Raw genomic sequence first — 18,100 nt, forward strand, 5'->3', positions numbered from 1 at the left:
TCAAGAGTAAATGAAGAAGTAGTCCGTAAACGTTGGCTACACACAGCGTGACGTTAAGGCACGATGGCCGAGAACACGATTGTAGAGGCAAGGTATGTATCGTTCTATCGTGTTTAATCTGTTTCAGGTTATTTGTTTATTAAGTATTGTAGTAGCAGTAACGCAAGCACACAACTTCACATTTCGCCTCTGTCAAACATTTATTTTGTTGCTATAGGCAAAGCCAGGCTAATTGTGCTGAAATTGCTTCGATGCTTCAAAACAATACAGGCACCCCAGAGCCTTCTGTATTTTTTTTCCTATTTTCAGTTCTCGGTAGCCGTATACGCTCATATTCTTCAATTATCAGTTGTGTCTGGTTAGTAATTGGATGGAAAAACTCATATGGTGACCGAGATAAATATCACCAGAAGTTTTCTGACGACTCAGCCATAGGCAGCAGGAGACAGTAGACAAGTCTGATAGACAAGTTTGTTGAGTGGTGCAGCCTGAGCTGGCCATATTTCTCCACGACAGGTAGCCTGGGCTAAACTTCATCTGCATCGCTAACTGCAGCTAAATATGTCACGTTGGTTAGAGAGGTATTTTTTGTTTTCACTGTTTCCGTAATGTGTAGCTGGGTCATGGTTGGAGAAACGTTAAAGCAGCTGCAGATCAACTAACGTTAGCTAAGTCTGCATTACATCTGGCAACCCAGACGAGGCTCGCGTCTGGTGGTCTTGAGAACGTTCACTAGTGTTTTGATTTTGGCCTACAGAACGTTCGGTAACAATCAACAGCTTTAAAGGTGCTTTAAAGTGCGTATGTCAGGTTAAAAAACATTTTTGATAAATGAAGGGACATGAAGCAAGATAGTAGTGATTTTTCTTAAAAAATAAACTTTAAATACAAAAGAACAATATTTACAGTTATTTTTATGAACATTCCAGGAAACATTCCAGACAAAATGATGACCTCATAAGAGGGAGTCCAGCAAAGTTGGTCAATTAAAACACATGGGATAAGGGATCATAAAGTAGGTTTTTTTACACTGATGAGGCCAAAAACATGACTTCATTCCAGTATGTCATGCTAGAGTCTACTACCTGCCTGACATAAAAATATCCTGATACCTTTTTTCTTTACTGGCAACCATTATTGATCTTAAAATGTGATGAAGAGGATATGGGTAAGTAGCAATGCTTGAATATGCCAGTTGTGTCACTTGCCATCACATATAGGCCATTATATAGCCTAAACTAAGTAGAATCAGTAAGCAACTCATTAGTCTGTGTTCAGCCAACAATGGGCATATATGCTTTTCTTTAGAGACCTGACTATAAAACCATCAGTGTATATGTGCTACCACACATTTGCTCTTTATATATATACATCTGCTTATCAACTAATGTTAGCTATAGACAGACTAATAATTTGCTTACTGATTCTACTTAACTTGTTGTATATGAAAGCCTATGTTATGGCAAATGACACAACTGCCATTTTGAAGCCATGATACATACTAATAGTGATCCGATCCTACTCACACCCCTAATCAATTTCTCACTGATGATTTGATGGCCATGATTTACCTACATTTTGTAGCCTATTCGTCTTTACTTTGTCCCTGCCAGTCAGGCTCATGCTTATGAACCACTGGTATGTCATAGAGAACTTTTTTGGCCTTATCAGTGTAAAAGAAAATGCAGTTAAAACCCATTCTCTCCTATGCTCAACTTTGCTGGACTCCCTCTTATGAGGTCATCACTGTGTCTGGAATGTTCATAAATTCAGTTATAGACCCTGTCACTCCCCGATGTGAGTCGCTACCGGATGTGAGTCGCGCATGCGTCACTTTGCTACTTTGCGACTACCTGTGCTGTTAGCCACAGAATAATGACATTAGCCTACACAGCAGTAATGTATTATTTAGCGTAAGGCATCACAGTTTCAAGGCATGATCTCTAATGTCAGTTCTAGATTAGAGCTAAGTAGCCTGCTAGCGAGAGACTTCTGTAATATCAATAAAAATTGACCTACATAACGAAGTTTGTTCACTGCTGGCAAGTAAGTAAGCAATCAAGCACAACAAAGGCTGTCACTTGAATGGCGTTTGCTAACGTTAGCAATGAAACAATCTTAGATAGCTAAAACATTTTTGAAACAGAAAAGTGAATTATTTTATGGATTTCAGTCGGATGCCTTGGCGTTATGCCGTAAAACCTATCAATCTGAGCATGCGTGACTCACATCGGGTAGCGACTCACATCGGGGAGTGACCGACCCTTTCAACAATAAAAACAAAAACAATGCTTGAAAGTTCTATTTGGGCCCCAATCTACTTCCTCTGCATTAAGATAACATATGGAATGTTAAAAAGGAAGTCTTGTGGGGCCAACTATGCATTTAAAGTTGTTTTTTCAAGAAAAATCACTACTCACTACTATCTTGCTTCATGTCCCTTCATTTGTCAATTTTTTTTTTAACCTGACATACGCACTTTAAGCGATGTTATGTAACGTAATTTATGTCAAGGCCGTAGCCATGATGTCAACATTGGGGGGGACCAAATCTGTGGTGCGGTGTGAATTTCAGTAACAGAATTTCAATTCACATTTCCTGCCATGCAAAAATATTATTACAATCACAACCAAGTTATTAGTTAAGTCAGTCAATTAGGATATACCAAACTTTTGACGGACATAGGCACGGATGGATTATGAACCTCTGGGCCTGTTAAGATAGGGGCGCCCGGGGGCATACTTCCCCGGAAGACTTAAAAAAAATGACCCTTTATATTATGACGACTTGTGAGTTTTGTGGAAATAGAAGAGAAGGGCGGAGAAGCAACTTCACACAGTCTTAGGCTTCAGGGCCCCCTGAGCTCTTGGCCCCAGTAGGTCCATTCAATAATCCATCCCTGGATATAGACCTGTGGTATGACTCCATTTGTCTCCAAAATGTATATTTTAAAAGAAAATACAAACTAGAGTATCTTTGATGACCTCTATATTACACTGAATGCTTACTCAAAGGTTTGGACCTATAGCCCAATCATATTTTGTATTTTGATTGTATTATTCTGGCAGCTAATCACACAGTTTTAAGGTAGTTTGAAAGGGATGGGATTCAAGATAGGCTAGCCTAAGTCAGGTCCCTCTTCTGTCTGACTCACCTCAAGTTACCCTGCATTATAGGCTGGTTTCTGACAGGAATTACGTTTTGTGTTAACAAAATGTAGAAACACAGCCTTTATTTGGTGAATGGAGGTGGAAATTCCTTTCTTTGGTTATTGTCCGCGATTCACATTAACTGTAGGCTATCACCGCTATTGTAAAAGTTTTTTCAACTTTTGTGCCGTCGCCACATTTGAGTGCTACGTTTTGCCTGCATGGATGCGCGATTGAGCGCGCATCTAAATGTAACATGCAAGATGCAACAACCATTTCTAAGAGGCTTATAAACCGGTTCATTTCTGACATTACTACTAGCATATGAATGCATTATTTATGTTGTAAGACATGTGAAAGAAATGAATGACACAGGCACGCACAAATTCAAATAAAAGGACACTTTCGCTTTTTCACTTTCGCTATCATTGCGAGAAAATAGGCTACAATATGGAATTGCTTCAAAGTTCCCTTTGAGTCTGATCAGCTTCAAAAATGAATGGGGTTTCCTTAGACAGTGCTACACCTTTCCAACAAGTTTTGTGAGAATTGTACCGGTATCTTTTGCGATATTGTTGACAGCCCGCACCGCAGCAGGGTGCAGGAAGCTTTTGATAGCGCACGCCTCAAACGATAAACGCAAAACCTCCAGGACAAACCACTCACAGTGTAGGCTACTCTCTCTGAAACCATCAACAGGTCACTAATTTGTGCGTTATTTACGTTTGATTGCATTTCAGATGGCGGGACTTGTTGGTTTCCTGTAGCCTATAGCGTTTTTTTCCTTATTTATTTTTCTATGTCCGAATATTGGGGGGGGGGGGACATTTTGGTCACGTCTGAATATGGTGACTACGGCCCTGATTTATGTTGACGTTCAAACAAAACAGAGAGCTAGCTCACTACTCCCTTCTCCTTCCTGCCCTGCAATTGAAACCCTCCTAATGATGTGATCTAGTGATGTTTGCTGTATGTGACAAAATGTTTAAACTTAGAAACTGCGTAACATCGCTTAGAACACTTAGAACACAATATTTTTAAGACATATTGCTTGCAAAGACTAGCCTATCTATGGTCATGCCACATGCCACAGGGCTTAACATTCATTTTTCAAAATGGGGGGGGGGGGATTCCCCCCTTAGGTTATTCATTTAGGGGGGATTTACACAATTGGGGTCAAGAATTGGGATTTCGATACTACTTCGATACTTTAAAAAAAATGTATGTTGACGTCATCAGTAATATTGAATATACTGTAGTGGGATCATTCACACCAGTGGCCATTCTAGATTCTGCTTGACTCTCTCCACACACACACACACACACACTGAAAATGATGGCTCATGTGATATGTTTTTATTTCATATATTTTTAAATTCATATAGAGTGTATTTAGTTAGTTATGTATAGTATTTTACTAGTAATTACTAGTAGCTAAACATAGTAAATTTAGGCCCTGTGCCATGTGGGCATCTCCACTTTAGCTTAAGGTTTAATTGGTGACATTATATTACATTACAGTGGAACCTACACAAGAGCCCACCACCACAGCTATCACTTATCCAGCAAGTTTATTCATTAGTCAAACTCTTCTTAAATTAAGTCAAACGATTTTACAAGAAAGCGCTAGGTAAGTCTCTTAATACTGAATACAATACCAACTATATTTTCTGATCTTGATATAAGATTAATAACACTGGGTTAGATTTTATTAGATAAGCAGTTTTTTGCTGTGTATAAGGCCTAATGCCCAGTTGTTGATGACTCTTAAGTAGCAAAAAACCAGGGCTGTACGTTAACTTTTTTTGAACATAGCACTGCACTGGTGCTACAGAGGTTGATCATTTTGTAGCACAGGTCACAAAAGTCTTAGCACGATTTGTTACCCTCTCTAAAAACATTTGCGGGCAGTGCAATTACTCACAAATGACTTGTTGCATACAAGACACGGATTCCAAACCGTGATTTCTGACAATCAATGTCTTTATTGTATAGACATTACAACCACACAAAAAAAGACAACACATTTAAGATAAATTAAACATAAACTGTTCTAGCATTTGTTTTTAGCAACATTGCTAGCCACTTTTACCAACACCAACCGATAAACAACACATTCCACGAACAACAAGACAACATAACACATACCCTTGAGGCATTGAAATGTGTATGAGTAATTGAAGTGGACATCTACATTTGCTAAGCAGTAAAAAGAAGAGTAAAATACCACAGCCATCTTTGTTTTCAAGTCATAAGAACTCTTTGCAGAACTTGGGGCTCCTGGTTTGAACGTGATCGATTCTCGTCAGACGACGTGAAATGGGCATGTTGTTATATAATTTTACGTAACTTCCGTTTTTTTGGAAAACTTACTAGTAAGACGAGTACAATGGACAAGTGGATCACACCATGATTCTTATACATTTCTATTTCATGTAGATATGGTCTTCAGTGTTTCCTCTAGATTATTTTTTTAGCAGTTGGGGCAGGCAATCCGGCATGGCTTAGACTCATAGGATCTATAGCTTAATTTGAGCATAATAATAATAATAACATAGGGGTTGGACCCCCAGGATTTAAAAAAAAAAAGTCTAGTTGCTAATCACACCATTTAACATGAGGGACAGGATTCAGGAACTAAAGACAGGCCCATCTTCTGTCTGACTCGCATTAGCATTGCTGTTTATTGTTAAACTGCAATTATCTGCTGCCAGCGGAGGGCATTTAGCCTACCATGTGTCCGGACAATATTGTGCGTCTGCCCTAATTCTGAAGCAGTGGCCACCGCTACAAAATGAAGAGGAAACACTGGGAAGAAAGTTAATGTTTTAAATAGGCTACATCTCTACCATCATAGAATCCATCCTCACTTCCTCAATCTCCGTCTGGTATGCTGCTGCCACTGCCAAGGACAGGGGAAGACTTCAATGCGTCATTTGCTCTGCTGAGAGTGATTGGTTGCAGCCTGCCCTCTCTTCAAAGTCTGTACACCTCCAGGACCCTGAGGTGGGCAGTAGTGATGGGCAAATGAAGCTTTTGTGAACCACTGAACCAATGCAGTGTGAAGCTAGCGACACTAGCTGGAAAAAAAAGATGGCCGCCACACAGTCATTTTTCAACATAAAAGTAAACCAGTATTTTTGGTTATATATACTGGTTTGGGTAAGGACTTTTATGTTAAATTTATGTGGTGGCCATATTGGATTTTTTTCATTAATGTCGCTAGCTTCACACTGCTTTCTTTTCAGTGGTTCACCAAAAGCTTTGCCCATCACTAGCGGGCAGGAAAGACTGCTGCAGACTCCTCCCACCCTGGACAGTCTTTTTGAAATACACCCTCTGGCAGGAGGCTGAGGTCCATCATGACCAGGACCTCATGCCACAAAAACAGTTTCTTCCCCTCTGCAATTGGTGTCCTCAACAAAACATAGCCCCCCTTTCTGCATAGTGTTTTTGTCCCTGCACTTTGTCATATTTATATAGACCTATATTTAGGGCTGGGACAATGCGTCGACGTTATCGATGACGTCGACGCAAAATATGTACGTTGATTCGTCAAGCATAACGCGTGCCGCCAAATATTTTTAATTTTACACCTTCAGTGTTTCCCATACGTTGACTAATCTGTGGTGGGGCGCCACGGCCGCCATACATTGATGTTCTATGTTGTACTATTTAAATTAAAGATAAGATAAAATCCTTTCATTGAGCTGCGCTTTTTATGCACGCAGGCTTAAGGCTTTCCTTGCCCCGCCTGCTCACCAAAAGTGTGGAAAAGGGTTTTCCAAGACTCAAAAGTGCTTGTCCCAAGGAGAAGTATGAACCGTTATTTGAACTAACTACGTTATGAATTGCATCCACAGATCAGCAGTGTTACAACCTTGCAAGGGTTCCGTCACGAACGTCTTAAAGTGACAGGCACTCAATTAGACCATACACTACTGAACTTTATTGAATGCTACCTCTGACTAAGAATGCATTACTTTGCACTTGTATAGTCTTTTATTTTGGAATTTTAAGAGCAAATAACCTCTGACTAGTTTTACTTATTGTTAAATTTGAATGTGAGCGGCAGCCAGCGGGGAGGATACGTCGGCAGGATTATTTAAAAGGCAGCGCTACATTGTGTGTCTGCCCTGATTCTGATACCATGGCGGCATTAATTTTGCCGTGGCAGGCCAACTAGCAACTTTGTTAGCAAAACCACCGCTAGTTAGCTAATCCTATTCAATCTCAATGGTAGCTAACAGTTTACTGGGAAAAAACGATGACCTTAACAACCTCATCAAATAAAAATAGATGTTAGTTGGGTTTTAAGCATTCGATGAAGTAAAATGTCTAGGTGGGTTTCAACATAAACACTTAGCGGAGTAAAAAGATATAAGAAGCAAAGAATATCTAATCCGTAGACAGGCTCTGTAAGAAGCCTCTCTTTCTCCTGGCTTTACTGTTGTGATGCTGCCATCTTTGTTGAAAATTTCAGCTCACAGATGGTCATGTGATTCATTGCTAGCACTCTGATTGGATGATCTCAAAACGTTGTTCTCAGTGTCTCCCTCAGCCAAGGGGTCCTTGAGCTGAAAAAGGTTGAAGACTCCTGTTTTATACTAATATGATATGGATATATACACTAAGCTACTGATCTAAAATGAGAAAATACTGAATTTCTGATATTCATGACAGCACACATTATGCAGATTATAACTTAGGTACTGTTTCTATTACAGTTCTACCCTTTTCTGTCTCTTGCTGCTGTTTGCAACTTTGGTTTTAAACTAAGCCTGGCTAGTTTATCATAGTTTACTGCTTGGACTGTTTCTCCACGTGTTTTTACGTTTCAAGGTAATATTTTACACACAGGCCCTTTTGAGCCTTGGGAAAACATTGGTATTGAGATGAGTTGAGATTCAACTTGAATGCAAGAGTTTTAAAGAAATGTGTGCAGCGTGTTATTGAAGCTAACCGGACTTAATAACCATCTTCTATGCGTCCTTGCTTTCACGATTGTTTTATTTGGATTAAATGTGCATGCTGAGGGGCGTGTCCATAGAAAGAGAGAGAGAGACTTATGGTACTTCTATACTGTTTGGTTAAGTTACACACAGCTCTACAATGAAAGCTACGAGAGCTATGAAATTCTGATTTATTTATTGATTTTTGGACAACGTACCGGTAGTTAAGGCTTAGGCACACTCATCTCGTCACCTCACTCACTCACTCAGATTTGCAGTTCATATGCAGGAAATGCTATATTTTCGACATGAAAATACTACTGTATTGTAATATAACTGCACTGTACTTTGAAAAAAAACTGCAGTTATTTTTTGTAAGGGAGGTTATTTGGTAGTAATGGTAAATGCAATGCACAAATCTACATAAAACAGATATATCAATTTACTTTGAAGTGACTAGGGCTAGTTTAAAGCATGACATTTGTTGCCCATTAATAAATTGCACCTAATGCAAAATAATTTTTTATCCAATTAATCAATGAAATAATCGCTAGAATACTCTATTCCAAAAAGAATTGATAGCTGCAGCCCTAGTTTGCTGCGATATGGCAGTCAATGTTAATGTTTCTGGTAATAAGAAATGCAGGAGGAAATGATGTAACATTGTTTTTCAGCAATGTTATGCCAATTGTATCTAGCTGTAATATTATATTTTACTAAGGTTTGATGTGATTATTCTGTTTAATTTTCTTCCAGATGTCAGTATTTGTGTCCTAATTACTTGTTTATCCTGTCCTATTTGGTCAGATCTCCTAAGGTGATCAAACTGGTTCCTGAGAACCTTTTGAAGAAAAGGAAAGCATATCAAGCTATTAAAGCAACAGAAGCAAAACTTGCACTTCTTCAAAAAAGGAAGGTAAGTCTGTTATGGCTTGTATCCATCTACTGGTGCAGTTCAGTTTGGCTCAGTTCAGCTGTGTTTGGAACAGTAATCCCTGGGGGGTATTCCAGAAAGGAGGTTTAACAAACACTGAGATAAAACTTCTGGGTTGTCTGAACCTGTGGCCACTAAACCCGAACTGTTGATTCCAAAACACTGGTTACCAGTTAGTTCAATCAACCCCGTGTTCGTTAACTTAGAGTTGTGTGCGTTCATGGCGTACTTATAAAGACATCATCTATTGAGAGTTGAAACCATGAGTGAAGCCGGCGAAACGAAGAGCACCATATTTTTCAGAGGCGGAGTAGCAAGTTTAGGATAGCCTATTAATGTCAAAAGCACAATTGAATTAAATAATTCAGTGGACATTACGTATTGACTGCTTTGAATGATGCTTTCTTAAACTAGCCTACCTTGTCACAGATTGAGCGGGCCATAGACTCTTTGAGAATCCCAAATGTAATTTTCTATTTTAACGCGGGTTCTGCTGTGGGCCAAGTAAACCTTGTTTGTGCTCCAACATCGGAATCAGCTAGTGGTGATAAGTGTCGGAAGGCAATCATCTATCCCCCACCTATAAAGTTCTCCTGTAATTGCATTAAGTTACAGTACACTAATTAGTCTGTAGTGGATCTGATAATATTCCAGTAAGCTATAGGCCTAATGCACCCTGTTGAAATGTGTCGCTCAAATTAGATTCCCGGTACATCCTGGCATCGTGTACTGGGCCCTGGCCATTTCGCCTACAGGTTTGTGGTCAGATGTGAAGCATCACATATCATCTGGCAATTATTAAAATAAAAATGTGTCTTAAACACCAACACCATTAAGAGAGCATCCAAAAATAGAAGTGGCCTATAGCCTATCCATTAGACCTTAATGTGAGGAAATTCTGAAAAGGCCAAGGCTCATTAATTGAAAGCTCATCAGCAAACATATCCTATTGTCGGTGCAAATTTGGAAAACTTAAAATAAGTGATGCTGACCTGCCAGTTGGTGACACTACACTTTAATGATTCTCGTGGGTTTGTGGCCAGGAAAACGAATGACGTTGCGCAGGAACTACTTTAGCGCAAGGCAAATTTTACGCACTAACTGACACCCTGCCGATATGCTCTGCGTCTACACTACAAAAACTCCCAGTCGGATAGCGATCGTCGATGCACATAATTTGGAGAGAGCCAAAAAGTGTAGCCTATTTTATCCCAAATGCCATCAGCATTCTTGACCAAACTTAGTGACAACACACATACCTGGCTGAGCTGTTTTTTTATGTAGCCTATATTTTACTTTATTTTTTCATTTTCTATGTTTTCCCTGTTTTGTACTGTACTTGTTTTAATAATATGTTCAATGTGTCTGATGTTATCTGTCCATCTGTCTTGTATGTCTGGTGAGCCAAAGACAAATGTCCACCATGGTGTGGGCTAGCTACATTAAAGATTTATTTTATTCTATTCTAATCCATGACGCGTAACGTTTGAAATGTAGGGATGAACACTGCAAAAAATGAAATCTAAACAAGTGTTATTAATCTTATATTAAGATTAAAAAATCCATTTGGTATTGTTTTTAGTATGAAAAGACTTACCTAGCGCCCTCTCAAAAGAACATTTTGACTTAATTTAAGAAGACTTTGACTTATTTTAAGGTGTCTTATCAAGACAAATTTGCTCAACGCACTGGCAGACAAATTTGCTTGTTTTTAGGACACATTTGCTTAACGCACTGGCAGACAAATTTGCTTGTTTTCAGGATGAGATGTCTTAAAATAAGTCAAACCTTTTTTTAAATTAAGTCAAATGTTTTCACAAGAAAGCGCTAGGTAAGTCTCTTTATACTGAAAACAATTTTTTTTATCTTGATATAAGATTAATAACACTTGGTGAGATTTTGTTAGATAAGCAGTTTTTGCAGTGAAGAATGCTTTTCAAGTAGCCTGTATTAAGGATTCCGCTGAAAAACGCTAGCGCTCTCGCAAAACTTATTTGGAAAAGAAAGGATATCATGTGATGTTGTGGTCTTATCACCCTCTCACGGTAAATAGCACAGATGATTTGTGCTTCTTTGTCAATCGCACGTTTGTGTGACAAGTGTGAAAATAGCGGCCTGGCTGAACATGCACTGAAATAACCGAACATAATACCCTGATCATTTTTTAACGTTTTGGAACTGAAATCCCAGGTTTACCACTTACTCTGGATTAACATACCCAGTTATGTTCAGAGCATATGTTACCTTAGTGACTTACTTAGCCTGATCATTTTGGAACTGAAATCCCCGGTTTACACCGTACTCTGGGTTAACATACCCAGTTAAGCCAGTAAACTTGCTCTCTGGAATACCCCCCTGACCTATTGTGTCTCCACTGGTAAAAGGACCAGCACTTGGTAGGCGGGGGTGGGTTTAGTCCTGGTTTGGCTGGCCAACTGGGATTTAAAATAAGTTCCTTAAAGGAGAAGTTCGGTGTGAAATTGACCTTAGCTGTACTGAAAGATGTTGCTGAGTACTTACATGTGTCCAATAGGCACCTTCGCTCACCCCCTAGCATTCCGAATTACGCCGTTTTTAGCCGAGTAGCTGTGGGGGCATAGCGTAGCCTATGCAACTAAATCGCTATTTTTACACCATTAAAAAAGTTCCAAGTAACTCCACACTGCATTGGTAGACTTCTGAGGGTCTTGGAACCTTTTTAATTGTGTAAAAATAGCGATTTAGCTGCATAGGCTACGCTATGCCCCCCACAGCTACTCGGCTAAAAACGTCATAATTCGGAATGCTAGGGGGTGAGCGAAGGTGCCTATTGGACACATGTAAGTACTCGGCAACATCTTTCAGTACAGCTAAGGTCAATTTCACACCGAACTTCTCCTTTAAACAATTTTGTAACAAGTAAACTTGTTAATGTATACAGCATACACAGTCCATGTCATGTTTTCTTAATGTAATGAGACAAACAGTTTTCATAAGTATTACAATTGTGTTCACTTGCATGCTCTTGTACAATCACTATGTTAAGTCATATACTCCTATTCAAACTACATAGTCAGAGGAATTGCTTCTGTGAAACTCTGCTTCTGCCTAAACCTCATATGACCACTGAGGTCAGGCAGACACCTCTGTTCTCACATGGCTAAAACTGAAAGACTGAGGAGGAGTTTCTTTCCTCAAGCCATTCACATCCTGAACACACACAAAACTCTTTAAACTACACTTCATGGAATTTCCATACTGCACCTACACACACTACCCCCATTCTTTCTCAATCTATTTATTAAATTCTTTCTAAATCTTTCTTTATCCTTATAAAGAACATCTTTGCACAGGAAAGTTGAGCAGCTAAATGCCATTTCGCAAAATGTTTTACAACAGTATTTATGTATGTGACATAAAAACCTTGAATCCTTGAATAACAATACAGTGCATTGATATGCATGCTCTGCAATAAAATGCCACCAACGTGTACCATTTGTCTTGCAATGTATTGTGTAGAGCTGTCATATAATATGTTGTAGCATTAGTTTTCATTTGCCTGTTTTTGTGATCAGACACAAAAAGGAAGACCTGTGCGGTTCAAGCGTTTGGAAGATTTCCTCAAGCATGGAAAAAGACAACACCGTGATGAAAGACGTCTTCAAAGAGCCAATCACAGACCTCCTGTTGACCTGCCATCACCTAAAAACAGCCTGGCATTTGTTGTCAGAATCAGAGAGTAAGAGAATCTTATTAAAGGAGAAATCCGGCCAATTTTAACAGAGCTCAGTTGATCATGTTCATGGAATACTGTCGGTCAGAAACAAATGTGGAAAAAAATTGGTGCTGTCTGACGTGAGTTAGACGGCTAGCGGCTAAAGCAGCCAAAGTGCTTACAAGCTAGCTTATGGGGGCATGTTCTAAACTGTACCTTTGTGCCTCCTAACAGACTCAAAATGTCGTGACAAGTGCTGTGCAACATGAACAGGGTCCTTACATGACACCACTGTGCATGCTCAACCCAATAATTGTGAAGGAACCGTATAAATCCTGTGTTTGTAGCTTGTCACCCTACCTGCTTCCCTCCATTGCTTCCTGTAGCCTAAAGTCCATACCGAAGTCAATCTCAAGTCAAGTCAGATTTATTTATAAAGCGCATTTAACATGCACATAGTGCAATCCAAAGCGCTCCACAAACAAGACACATAACAACAAGACAAAAGATGCCGGATGGAGCGGCGTAGTCGCCAGCTCATGCCTTTTCCCATTTCCACGGACACCAGATGTGAAGTTTATGTCCAAAATAATTATGAATCAGGATTGCAATGTTTATATATCAATATGAATGACCGTAACAACATGAAAGCTCCAATTTCATCATTCATTTTCACAATTGCCTAATTGCTACTTCATTTATGTACAGTAAATAAATGAAACAATGTGGAAATACAAAATTAAATTAATGAAACAATGTAGAAATAGCCTAGGCTACATAAATAGCCTACATGAAAGAAGCAATGTGGAAATGGAAAAATAGATCAATCAAGCAATACTTATGGAAATACATAGCCTACGTAAATAAATAGAAAGACAGAAATAAAAAATATAAGAAAGACATAATTGAATTTATTAGTAACTAGTTTCATGACTAAACTGTACATTCTTCTATTCATTTGTAGTAGTCATAATTTTATGTCTGCATTTATTTATTTATCCTGTCGTCTTTGGTCCTCCATATTCCATTCAGTAGCGTGCAGCTGTAGCTCTCAATTGGAGCTTCCATGTTGTTACTGTCACGACTACCTGGCTCACAGCAGCAATGACATAGGGGAGACCACACCGTTTGTTAGTTAAATCCAAAATAAATTATTAAAACATTAACTTATACGATGAAAACATAATTTGATTAAATAAGTGTATCAAGTCAGTAAATGAGAAGCAAGAGAAAGCTAATCAAAAGTGTAGTGCAGATCAGTAAAGTGTAAGCTATGTGTAATGCAAAAAGGCAAAAAGGATGGTGCTGATGCCAGCATGGAGGCCAGAGCAAAGCCCAGTGGAACAGAGCAGACGCACTGCGCAGAGCAGGGCCAAGCAGGTGTGCATGGCAGAGAGCGAACAACTGGCAGGAGATGTTTTAAACAGTCCCGCCAATCAGCTGCTGTCTAGACCAGATCGACTGAAAACAGACAGCTCCCCCTTCAGACTGGGGGGAGAGAGACCGCCCAAACATATTATCAAAGGTGGAGTGAGCACACCCAGCACGGCAAAGCCAGGCGTGACATTAGTCATTCATAGTAATATATAAACATTGCAATGCTGAATCATCGTTATTGTGGACATAAACTTAACGTTTGGACTCCGTAGAAATGGGGAATGTTCGACTTTGGTATGGACTTTAGGTTACAGGAAGCAACGGAGGGAAACCGGTAGGCTGACAGCCTAGGCTGCAAACACAGGATTTATACTGTTCCTTCACAATTATTGGGTTGAACATGCACAGTGGTGTCATGTAAGGACCCTGTTCATGTTGCACAGCACTTGTCACGACATTTTGAGTCTGTTAGGAGGCACAAAAGTATACAGTTTAGAATATGCCCCCATAAGCTAGCTTGTAAAGTTGGCTTTAGCTTTGGCTGCTTTAGCCACTAGCCGACTAACTCGCGTCAGACAGCACGTTTTTTTTTCTGACCGACAGTATTCCATGAACATGATCAACAGCTCCGTGTTAAAATTGGCCAGATTTCTCCTTTAAGCTTATGAAGCCATTTCTGATGTAGCTGTACAGACTTGAATAGGTAATAACTAAAATATCTTATTTTACCTGTAGGATAAAAGGTGTCAGTCCCAAAGTTATGAAAGTCCTCCACATGTTTCGACTTCGCAAGATCTTCAGCGGCACTTTTATGAGAATCAACAGATCATCTTTGAAGATGCTGAAGACCATTGAGCCATATGTTGCTTGGGGGTGAGTTCATTATAAATGTATTCTGGTGTTCCCTGAGACTGTGTACTGCAGTGTACTGTTGAGTTCACTGCTGATAAAACTGCCTAGCAAGGTCAGAACCTGACGAAAGGCAATAATAACATTTGACAGAATGTGTGATTTCACATCATGTTTTCTATAACTACATATTGAGATGAGTAAAAATATTGATCAACTTATTTCACATCAGAGACGGTAGCAATGCGCAGCCCACAGATTTCTTCAGCTTTGATATGCTATACTAGTATAAGTATATATACTCTTTAGATCCCGTGAGGGAAAATTTGGTCTCTGCTTTTATCCCAATCCATGAATTAGTGAAACACACTGTGAGTTGAAGTACACACTAATCCTGGCGCAGTGAGCTGCCTGCAACAACAGCGGCGCTCGGGGAGCAGTGAGGGGTTAGGTGCCTTGCTCAAGGGCACTTCAGCCGTTCCTACTGGTCGGGGTTGAAACCGGCAACCCTCCGGTTACAAGTCCAAAGCGCTAACCAGTAGGCCACGGCTGCCCCTGATGGTGCTACCAGAGCAAGACGTTACAGATGGCGCATGACGTGCATTGATTCCCAGTATTAAAAAACAAACAAAAAAAAAACAGATCAGTGGCACTGAAATCTATGTTATTCAATGTCGTTACTACTGTTTGTGTCGGCACCGGTGCCATATTAGAACTGGATTTCGGTGCCCAACCCCACCCTCAGTTAGTCTCCTAGTAAACAATACAGTGAGTGAGTGAAAGAGTGAACATTTGGAACACCTGCCATTTTGTCCATTCATCATGGAATTTCTTACAGAGGATCTTCATTAGCATTACCGGTAGTATAATTATTATTATCCTTTGGCTTTCATGGGCTAAATGTTTTAATATTTGTTTGAATTGTCACTATTTTTGGTTGAAGGTGTTGGATTTCAATTGACCCTTATTTGACTAATATCAGTTCAATTTATCATTTTGAAGGTTTCCAAATTTGAAATCGGTCCGTGAACTTATCTTGAAGAGAGGACAAGCAAAGATCAATAAAAGGAAGGTTGCTCTCACTGACAACACTGTCATTGAAAAACATATGGGTAAGATTATTCACCTTCTCTTTTTAAAACTCTTTTTAAATGATTGCTATAAAGCAACCACACATATGCTGATTAGAATATGGAATACTCCAGATGAAATTGTCAAATTTAATTTCAATCATCAGGTAAACATGGAATCATCTGTTTGGAAGACCTCATCCATGAAATATATTCGGTTGGAAAGAACTTCAAGGCAGCAAGTAATTTCCTCTTGCCATTCCGGTTGTCAGTGGCTCGCCATGCAGCCAGAGACCAGGTTGGGCTCTTGAAAGAAATTGGGGATGCTGGACCACGAGCAGAGGACATCAACAGAGTTATAAGACAACTGAACTAAAGGGACTTTCTTAACACTTTTTCATTGGAAAATGTTATGTTATTTTTGCTATTTTATTGCAAAATTCCCTTCCAGTCACATAGTCAGATGATTGAATTATGGGGAGTGGAATGTGTATCTTCAATAAAACATTTTTTTTTTTACTTTCACATTGCAAGGTGTAAATTGTTCATGAAATTCTTCAACAATGAGATCTCTCATGGACCTCCCACACACATTAACATTCAATCAACTTGTATGGACTTTCTCCACACAAGATGACAGGGACCGGAAGAGGAGCAGTGCAATGCACTGTACAATGTAATTTTTATACCCTCTTACAAAGGTGAGATATTAAAAAAAACTAAGTAATTTCTCCCATAGACCATTGTGACATCATAAAAGGGCAATCAAGCACCTGTAGTGTAATATAAAAACTTGTCAGCTAATTCATTCATCTCTTTCCAATTAATACCAACAATTAATACCAGTCCCTTCCCCTAGTTTAACTCGGCCATAGAGAGGGCTAGTTTTTAGCGGGTTGTGTGAATGCAGGGTGGTTGTGTGTGGGAGGTTGGGTTGTATTGATGAACTTCTGTTAATAAACCATGAAAAGTGAATCCTGTGTTTGTGTGGTTAACTCCTCCTCCAACTACCAATATAAACAAAAATTACACTAGTGGCAGCGGTGGGATCGAAGGAGGAGTTACTCAACACAATGCAGCAGGCAGACTGTGCAGGCTCCGGGGCCGGAACGACTGGTCAGACAACAAGTCGGCCAAATGGTGCAATGGTGGGAAATTTACTGGGGTTTAAATCTGGAGGCCCGTGGTGATTATAAATCATTGCCGGAGGCTATGGGAAGACATTTAGGTCACTCTAACCAAGTAGATTGGAACCGAACGCAGCTACACAGTGGAGAGCGCACACCAGGGGAAAGCACATGATTTTGGTAATGCTCTGCAAAGGTTGGTTTATAAAGCTTACCCCTCAGTCGATCTTAATACACACTGTTAGCTAAAGACCAATTCATTTCTAAGATCGGTAGTGGGGATGTGCGGATGCAATTGCGAAATGCAAAACCTGCTAATTTAGAGACTGCTATCGACCTTGCCTCCGAATTCGAACAAATTAAAGCACTTGAAAAGAAGGAAACTGTAGCAGCTTTAAATATGTTCTCAGCTGGAGGGCTGTCTGACGGAAATGCCACTGGTGTGATGCTTTCTGAGTTGCGTAAATTACAAGGGGTGTGTGCATTAAAAATCTTAGTTGACCTGAATAATTCCAGATCAGCAAGGCCTGAGGGGCAGTAGCAGTTTAAACCTGGCGGGCACACCATCTAAAGCTTGCTGGGAGTGCGGCTGCACTCGCCACTTACGACGAGATTGCCCATTTGTCGGGAAACGCCAGTGGGTGGCGCTAGAGGGCCGAGTGACCACCCCTGTTCCAAGCGGCCCGGGTGGAGGTGTTGTTAAAATTGGGTCTGGGTCAGGGTTATATCTTGAGGGCCCTGTCCGTGGACAATCTTGTAAGTTATTGTTAGACACAGGAGCCCAGGTTTCCATATTAAGCAAAACTCCTGTATGGCCCCTTATAGTGGGTAGAGTAAGGGCCGCGAATGGTGGCTTGCTGGGGTTTTTTGGTATTTGGAGCATTTCACAATTTGTGGGTTTTTGATTGTGCATGCCCCCATGCAGGTGATTCTGAGCACTGATTTTCT

The 18,100-nt window shown here is 39.9% G+C and overlaps 1 protein-coding gene and 1 long non-coding RNA gene across 3 annotated transcripts in view; one reads left to right on the plus strand and one right to left on the minus strand.

Moving 5' to 3' along the window:
• Window positions 1–16,550, plus strand: rpl7l1 (ribosomal protein L7-like 1). The gene is made up of 6 exons (XM_076272191.1): window positions 1–92; window positions 8,909–9,017; window positions 12,590–12,753; window positions 14,842–14,979; window positions 15,958–16,067; window positions 16,193–16,550. Exons 1-6 carry the CDS (start codon window positions 64–66, stop codon window positions 16,399–16,401), a joined length of 759 nt encoding a protein of 252 aa, XP_076128306.1. The 5' UTR covers window positions 1–63; the 3' UTR covers window positions 16,402–16,550.
• Window positions 6,059–18,100, minus strand: part of LOC143109453 (uncharacterized) — a 22,194-nt gene continuing 10,152 nt past the window's right edge. Inside the window, exon 3 of one of the 2 annotated variants that reach the window (XR_012983863.1) lies at window positions 6,059–6,150. This is a non-coding gene — a long non-coding RNA (uncharacterized LOC143109453). Of the gene's footprint in view, window positions 6,151–13,498; window positions 13,818–18,100 lie in introns of those variants that run through there. The other variant, XR_012983864.1, reaches the window with a different exon arrangement.

Source organism: Alosa pseudoharengus, unplaced genomic scaffold (assembly GCF_046254945.1).
Source record: "Alosa pseudoharengus isolate Yale_2024_CS ecotype anadromous, Long Island Sound unplaced genomic scaffold, YU_APseudo_1.1 YU_APseudo_1.1_scf_7, whole genome shotgun sequence".
Taxonomy (NCBI): Eukaryota; Metazoa; Chordata; class Actinopteri; order Clupeiformes; family Clupeidae; genus Alosa; species Alosa pseudoharengus.

Coding starts and splice junctions, on each gene's coding strand:
- rpl7l1 (XM_076272191.1), top strand. CDS start 64: ATGGCCGAGAACACGATTGTAGAGGCAAG. Junction 93..8,908: donor AACACGATTGTAGAGGCAAG/GTATGTATCGTT, acceptor CTATTTGGTCAG/ATCTCCTAAGGTGATCAAAC. Junction 9,018..12,589: donor CACTTCTTCAAAAAAGGAAG/GTAAGTCTGTTA, acceptor TTTTGTGATCAG/ACACAAAAAGGAAGACCTGT.